The sequence below is a fragment of the Condylura cristata genome, unplaced genomic scaffold (genome assembly GCF_000260355.1).
Source record: "Condylura cristata isolate star-nosed mole 26May11 unplaced genomic scaffold, ConCri1.0 scaffold00051, whole genome shotgun sequence".
Classification (NCBI taxonomy): Eukaryota; Metazoa; Chordata; class Mammalia; order Eulipotyphla; family Talpidae; genus Condylura; species Condylura cristata.
In genome coordinates this window covers 818,959-827,344 of record NW_004567152.1, presented here as the reverse complement: position 1 = coordinate 827,344, position 8,386 = coordinate 818,959, and the positions used below count along the sequence as shown (strand labels likewise).

At 46.4% G+C, this 8,386-nt stretch overlaps 1 protein-coding gene across 1 annotated transcript in view; it reads left to right on the top strand.

Annotated features, from left to right (window-relative positions):
* DGCR2 (DiGeorge syndrome critical region gene 2) overlaps window positions 1-8,386 on the top strand; it is a 49,925-nt gene that overhangs the window by 19,883 nt on the left and 21,656 nt on the right. The window contains exon 2 of the mRNA XM_004694958.2: window positions 6,664-6,789. Within this exon, the coding sequence (XP_004695015.2) occupies window positions 6,664-6,789 (126 nt within the window). The remainder of the gene's footprint in view (window positions 1-6,663; window positions 6,790-8,386) is intronic.

Genomic DNA, 8,386 nt, shown 5'->3' with positions numbered 1-8,386 from the left:
TTCAGGGGTGGTAAGAGGATTTACTAGAGACAGAGGGGAAACAGAACAACCAGATTGACGAAATACACTGCTGAGGGGAGCAGTGGGTGAGACAGGAGAGGTCTGCTGCCCTTTGTGGGTCAGCAACCTGGCTGGGATTGAACTCATGCTGAAGTGGCTGCGGATAGCTTCAGAGTGCTGCGCCTTAACCCGTTGCACCAGCAGGGAGTTCCCAAGATAGGATTTTTATGCCGCAAAATTAACTGGTTTTAAAACAATGAGTTTTAAAGTTGTCAAAACCAGGAGACAGGTCTGTAGATTCTCACCCCCATGTGCTCTCAATTGCAAGCCCACTCAGTTTCAGGGTGCAACAACCAGGGGGTTTATTAACAAAGGGGAGATTGGAAAAGAGTTTTCTAAGGCCACAGATGGCCAGCTGCCTCCCCCCAGATAGTGACTGCTGTGTCCAGTAGTCCAAATGGGCCGCTCATTCACGATGGTGCCATCCCCTTGAGGGACGAGAGTTGATGGCTCGCCAACAAGTGGTCAGAGGTGCACTGCTGAGGTGGCGCTACAGCAGCCAGCAACACCTGTTCACACCCTGACACCGAGCAAGGCAGTGCCAGTGTTGTCACTGGGAGGTGACGTGGAGGATCAGAAGTGTTAGTCAGCTCTCAGAAGTAGTCAGGCACAGGTCAGCAGTGCGTGGCCACAGTTCAGAGTACAGGTATAAGTGTTAACGCCCATCTGAGACGTGAGGCCCAGGTCAAGGGGCACACAGACTAGCAGTGCCTCTCAGCAGGTGACGCGCAGGCAGGCAGGAGCAGCGATTAGGCTGCAGTTGCAAACAGGTCAGATGTGGAGGTCTGTGAAGTTCTCAGCAAGTCTGGATGAGTCTTCCTCACAAGTGTGACCCGAAGGTCTTAATCTGAAGATCTGAATCCACCCGTTTGATGAATCCTAGCCCTCCTGAGCCTCTGCTTATATCTCTGCCGTCAAGCCTAATTGGCCTTCACAGTTGCAGCTGTCTGGTTGGTGCCAGTCAAGCTTCACTCAGACCTGTCCATTTTTTAAATTCTAGCATCACATCAAAAGCAAGACCTTTGCCCGGACATCCAGACCCGACCTACAGTGAAGTCAGGGCTTCACTTGTAGGCAACTTGGCGTCGGTACACTTGGTATCTGCTGCTGAGTGGGAGGGACATTCATTCTAGTGGCCTGTGCCAGGCTGCTGCTCCCAGCACCGGGGTTGGCCAGCAAACTGCGCACAGCACCAAGCCAGGCCTAAGCCCACTTACACCCCATGGTAGCAGCAGCCTGCTCGGTTTTAAAAGTAAATCAGAGGTTTTTGGTGAGTTTACTGAATTCTGCAGTCATCATCCCCACAATCAATTTAGAATAGTTCCATCAACCCCAAAATAGCCCTCTGTCCATTTTCAGTTACTGTTGTCTGTTCCCTTCCCCATTTCCAGGCAAACAGTACTTTTTTCTCTGGGTCTTAGAAACTTGCTTTTTCTGGACATATTACAGAAAATGAATCATGCATTTTCCCACCTTTTCTTTCACTTAGCTAATGTTCTTGAGGTTCATCCATGTTGTAGCATATATGAGTTATTTGTTCCCTTCTTGACCAAATATTCTATCGTATGGGTAAATCACGTTTTGCATACCACTCATTAATGCTTTCACTTTGGGAATAGTGGATACAGTTCCTATGAACATTAAGCATAAGTTTTTGTGTGGAAATATGCTTTCATTTCTCTTGTGATGACATTTCTGGGCCACATTTAAAATTCATGTTTTCATTTTAAAGGAATTACCAAGCTTTTCCACTTAAAAAAAAGGTCTGGGCACCCCCTGGTGGCACAATGGGTTAAAGCATGGCACTGCAAGTATGCTGTGGCACTCTTCAGTGCGAGTTCGATCCCCTGCTCCAGAGGTGACCCACATGGCGCAGCAGACCTCTTCTGACCTGCCCGCTGCTCCCCTCAGCAGTGTACTTCCGCGATCTGCCTGTTCTGCTCCCCATTCTGTCTCTGGTGAAGCCTCTCACTGCCCCTGTACCTCTTGCCAGCATCCCAGTTCTGTATGTATAAATAAACAAATCTTTAAAAAGAAGTCCTTAGCAGGACCAATTTCCTAATTGAAGCTCTCTCCTGTATGCTGCTGAAGTTACTTTGGGATCTCCTCTCCAGGGTCTCCTGACCACTCCTGTCAGACTAGTGCTTGCTGGCTGGCCAGCTGCCCACCTCCCAGCTGTCCTCTCGGAGACTCTCTGCACCATCAGCATAGGAAAATCAGTAGATTTCGCCCTCTTCTCTGCTGAGTTAGATCCTTTGTTAACTGGCTTAGTGGTTTATCTATTTTGGGTTGTTCTCCCACCAAGTGTAATATTGCCTCAGTAACTCTTGTAGAAAGGGGACATGGAATGTTTTTGACTCCTTGTTTGTATGTCTGATAACATCTTTATTTTACCTTCATAGAGGACAGATTTGTTGGAAATAAAATTAAAATCTAGAAAACATTTTTCCATACAGTTTTTTTCTTTTTAAAGATTTATCACCAGAGGCAGAGTGGCGAGCAAAAAAGGCAGATCTACTGAAATATACTGCTGAGGGGAGCAGGGAGTGTGACAGGAGATGGCGGCCACACCATGTGGGTTACCTCCCTGCCCAGGAGTTGAAGAGTGGCTGCAGGTTGTTTCATACTGCTGCACTTTAACCCATTGCACCACCAGGGAGGGTCCTTTTTCACTTAGTTTTGAAGATAGTGCTCTATTGTATAAACTTTAAATCTGTGGGTACTCTTTGAAGTTGTAACCTGTTTTCTTCCTGAAAGTTTGAGGGTTGGTACATTGTGGTCACTCAAGATTTTTTTCATTTTAGAAACTCAGCCTTTCAAGTTTAGAGAAAGGAATTACTATATTTTCCCCTCTCTTCCCTTTTGTCTGTTCCGTATTTCTGAAACTTCTGGTTATTAGAATAGAAGTTATTAGAATAGAAAAGAATTTTTTAAAGATTTATTTATTTAGTTAGTTATCTATTTATTTATTTATTTTTTAGATGGGACTGGTCACCTGAGTTTTTTCAGTCTCTGGGTTTTGTCTTTTTTTTAGAAAGTTTCTGCTTGTATCACATTTTTTTTTTAAGATTTATTTATTTGTGCATACAGAACTGGGGTACAGGCCAGAGGCTCAGGGGCGGTGAGAGGCTTCACCAGAGGAAAGAGTGGGGAGCAGAACAGGCAGATCGACGAAGTACACTGCTGAGGGGAGCAGTAGGCGGGTCAGGAGAGGTCTGCCACGCCATGTGGGTCACCTCCAGGGCAGGCGGGAATCAAACTCATGTGGAAGTGGCTTTAGCTTCTCAGTGCTGTGCTTTAACCTGCTGCGCCACCAGGGAGGGCCAGTACCACATCTTTTAAAGAGTTTCCATTTTTTCAATCTTTTTTTGCATTTCTAGGAGAGCTCTTTTTGGTGTGTGTTAGGCGATTAGTGTTGTCTGTTCCTTATTATTATTTAATGTGTACAACATAATCTCTCACTTTGATAAACTTAGTAGCATGTTGTTTGTAATTTGTCATGTCTCTGTACTTCACGTGGTGGTGTTTTCCTCTGTTGGTGGCCCTTGCCTGTTTGCTTCGTTTGGATCATGGGCAGAGTTGAAGCTTTGTGCATGTGGGCTTCCTGAGGGTGAATTGGTTGTTCTGTTTCATTGAGTATCTCCTCTTTGGACCTTTTTCTTAAGCTGACCAGATATTTCCACATAGGAATGTTCCAGTCAGACTGGGGTTTTGGAAATTTAGTTGAGTAAGCGGGACAAGGGGTTTGCCCTCCACTCCGAAGTACAGAGTCCTCGTTTTTTGACTGAATTGGTATGCCCCAAGTTAGAGTCCTTCCATTCATGCTCGGGTGCGGCAAGTGCAGGGCTGCTTAAGCACATGAAGTGTAGGAGACCCGATCGGGGTGTGTCTGCTGCCTTCTTTCTTGGCTTTTTTTTTTTTAAAGATTTTTTAATTCATGCATACAAGAGCTGGGGTGTAGGCCAGAGGTGTGGGGGGTTGTGGGGAGAGGATTTACCAGAGACAGAGTTGGGAGCAGAACAGCTAGATGGACGAAGTACATTGCTGAGGTGTGCAGCAGGCGAGAGAGGAGAGGTCTGCTATGCCATGTGGGTCAGCTCCGTGCCTGGGGATTGAACTCATGCTGAAGTGGCTGCAACTAGCTTCATAGTGCTGCATTTTAAGCCATTGTGCCACCCAGGAGGACCTTAGAATTTATTTATACATATAGGAACTAGGTTGTAGGCCAGAGGTGTGGGGGTCAGGGGGAGAGCAGGGAGCAGAACAGAGAGAGCAGGGAGCAGAACAGGCAGATCTACTGAAATACACTGCTGAGGACAGCAGCAGTCAAGACAAGAGAGGTCTGCAGTACCTTGTGGGCCTGCTCCCTTGCCAGGAATTGAACTCATGCGACACTGGCAGGTGATAGCTTGATAGCGCTGAGACTTTAACCTCTCAGCCAGGGAAACCCAACATTTGATTTTTTTTTTTAAGGTTTATTTATATTTAAAGAGCAGGTTTATTAGGGAAAAGGACAGCAATATTGGACACTTATAGGCCCTGGAAGGGATGACAGGCTTGCTGAGAGAGGTCTGCATGAGTTCAGGCAGGCAACCTTAGGAGAGCTGCCTCCACTGAGGGAGGTCAGTGCAGAGAAGTCCTGGCCTGGTACAGGTCATAGGCAGGCAGGAGGCTTCTGCCCTGCAGAGGGAGAGAGGGTGTGGAAAGATGCTCCTGCATAGACACAGCTGGGCAGTGGACAGCTGCCACATTTGATTTTGTCTATGATTCTCAACCTGTTTGGGTAAAAAGTAGAAAAGTTTTGTGTGTTCTGACAGCTTAAAGGTACTAGAGACATGTGTCTTGCTGGCTTGTTCATTTGCCAGCAAGAGATTATAAGCTTACCTAAACCCTAATGCAATATTTGGGAAAGTTTTTATTTTTAGAGATGCAGTTATGTTCATTTCTGGACAGATGCTTTTGGAAAGCAAGCAGACTGTTGTCTTCCCTGACTCTATTGTTGGACTCTATGCTCCAACCAGCCCCTTCAGCTCCCATTATGAGGCCTGTGCTGGGGAAGCAATGGACCTATAGGTGGCCAGGGCAGGAGGCACCTGTTTCTAGGACAGAAACACAAGTACATGTGTGCGCACACACACAGCCCTTGCTACCTACAGAGACCTGCAGGAATGGGTTTCATGTATCAGTGAGGTAGGGGAAGATGAGCTTCTATGGTTTTCAGTAGAAGGGCCTGTTACAGGGTAGCCCAGAGTGGACTGGGCCGCCTGTCTGTGGGGCCTCACCTGCGTGCTCACAATTAAGTTATACTGCAGGTACACACAAAAGAGTCAATAATGGGTTTATTTACAAAAGGGGAAAGGAATAGGAAACAACCCAGGGAAAGAGAGCGGGATACAAAGTAACTGGAATACCTTATGGCTAGGTTGACTGAACACACCCAGTCACGCGGTCAGGAGAGCTACTTCCCGAGCGAGAAAGTGAGAGATGCAATCGCACCCTGTTTATCCCCCAAATGTCCCAGAATTCCTGCTAGCTCTGCTTTTGGGTCCTCGCAGTTCTCTCCCTGGTACTGCTGGGAGTTGTAGTTTCCAATCACTGGAGTAGGGTGTAGGGTCCAGAAAGCTGGAGTAGGGGTGGAGTCCATAAGACTGTGCAGAGTTCCTTTAGGACATCCGTCCCCTTAACAAGCCCACCTCCCTTCTGCTCTGAAGCAAGTCTCTTAACACTTCTGTACCTACATTTTCACCTAAGATGTTTCCCTTTCCTTGTTATTTTCAGTAGCAAGTCAACCAAGGGCCCTCCTTCATGTTTCTGTCTGTGGGCTTCCATTCTGACTTGGGACTGCTCCAAAGTCTTGGTGATGCAAGAAAAACACCAAGAACAGTACGTGTGCAGGGAACACGCTCCCAGATACCAGATAGGTTCTGGGATTGGAGTACGCATGTGGACTCGCCTCAATCGTAGCCAGTTACTGAATGGAAGAGACCAAGGAGGAGCCAGGACCATCCTCTGTTTTGTTCACCGAGTCTTCCCTATGCTTAGGATAGTGCCTGGTGCACCAAGATTGAGAGGAAAAGGGAGAGGTAAGGTTGTTTTGGGGTGTCTGATCTTGAAATTGGTACTCTGGGGCTGGCTACGCAAGGTGGCCTCAACTATGAGAGCAGCACCTCTGCCGACTAGTACAAAGTGGGAAATGCTGTGGTTTTCAGAAGGACATTCTTTACTGTCAGAGGTGGTCTTAAGAGGTCTGTAAGGTTCGCGCCCTGAGCTCTGCCTCCTCCCCAGAATAGTTGGGATCAGACCCATCCTTTCAGTTAAGCCCTACCCCGTCTTACTGACAAAGGCCTGTATCCTGCTGGAATGTAGTGGAAGAGAAATGATGGAAAAAAGTAGGGCACAGAATTACCCCCTGAACCACAGAGATGCCTGCTTAGTACAAAGAAGCTTCCTCTGTCTGTGTCTGACTTTTGATTACTTAACTGTTATTTCACCTGTTTCCCCTTCATTTCTCCCTAGGCTGCCGATGGCTTCACTTCCACAAATAGCATCTGGGGTCCCTGACATGAGCAATGTTTACAGCTCCTTTCCCTTTTTTGCTTTCAGAAGTGACTGGAGAGACTCGTCCGTACCATGGGAAGGATGCTGTGGATCCAAGGCAGAGACAGGCCCGGGGGGGCGACCCCCCGCATTTCCACTCGGTGAATGTGGCGCAGCCTGTCCGCTTTAGCAGTAAGTTGGAGACCTGCCCAGTTCATTAGTTAAGCTTTACTAAGTCTCCTCCTGCTTCTGAGAGAGGTATGTCTTCTAAAATAACCCTTCAGGGTTATTTTCAGGTATCATCCTTTTTTGATGAGTAAAGCTATGTGATGACCTCGCCCCTGAGTGACACCACAATTTAAGTTCTGGAACCAAGCTGCTTGTTTTCATAAATGATTATTTATGATCCCCTTAGATGGTTGATGGAGAAACAGGCCCCAAGAGATACAGCAGATGAGATGGAGGGTCTCTACCTCCGTTTTTACACTTTTAAAAAAAGAATTATTTCTTTCTTGTACAGTTGTTTTTTTTAATGATAGTTTATTTTTACATCATTCTGTGCATTTTTCCGTCTCAGTTGCAATCCGCTTGGGGTTCCCATCACCAAATCACCCTGTGCCATCACTGGAGTCCAGTGCATTTCCCTCCCCCCACTGTTTTTGATCCCATTCCCCACTCCATCCCCATAAAATGTCTCTGGTATATAGCTGTTCATTATCATTGTTATTTTCTTGCCTGTTCCATTTTATTCCTGCTATGAGAGAAACCATCTTTTCTTTCTGGCTTACTTCACTAAGTGTGATCTTTTCCAGTTCCATCCATGTTGCTGCCAAAGGCATGTGTTTATTTATTGTTTGATTGATTGCTGAGTAATATTCCATTGTGTATATGTAACCTATTGTACAGTTTTTTTAAAAATTTATTTTACTTGAGTGAAAGAACTGAGGGATATGCCAGAGGTCCAGAGGGTGAGAAGGCTCACAAGAAAAAGAGTGGGATCAGAACAGGCAGATATACTGAAATCCACTGCTGAGGGGAGCAGTGGGCAAGACAGAGGTCTGTTCCCTGGCCAGGGATCAAACTCAGGCCATCACGGTGATAGCACTGACACTTAACCCCTAGGCCACCGGGGAGGTCCCTGTTTTTAAACTTTTTAAAAAATGACTAAAGAATTCCCTGTAACATGGATTCGGATAGAAAACCCAGATATAAACCCACAGGTTCACGGACAGCTAATCTTTGACAAAGGAGCAAAGAAGATACAATGGGGCAAAGAAAGTTTGTTCAGCAAATGGTGCTGGGAAAACTGGGAAGCTACATGCAAACAAATGAAACAGATCACTACCTCACACCATGCACAAAAATCAACTCGAAGTGGATTAAAGACCTAGACATAAGAACAGAAACCATAAATGCCTGGAAGCAAAGATGGTCCAACACTCCACGACATACACTTCAGCAACATCTTTAAAGACAGAGCACCCAATGCAACGATAGTGAAGGCAAGGATAAATAGATGGGACTACATGAAGTTAAAGAGCTTCTGTACAGCAAAAGAGACATTACAAAAAACAGACAGACATCCCACTGAGTGGGAAAATATTTTCTCATACAAAACTAGCGATAGGGCCTTCCCTGGTGGCGCAGTGGGTTAAAGTACAGCACTAAGAAGCTTAAGCCACTTCCGCATGAGTTCGATCCCCGCCTGCCCCAGAGGAGATCCACATGGCATGGCAGACCTCTCCTGACCCACCCGCTGCTCCCCTCAGCAGTGTACTTTGTCAATCTG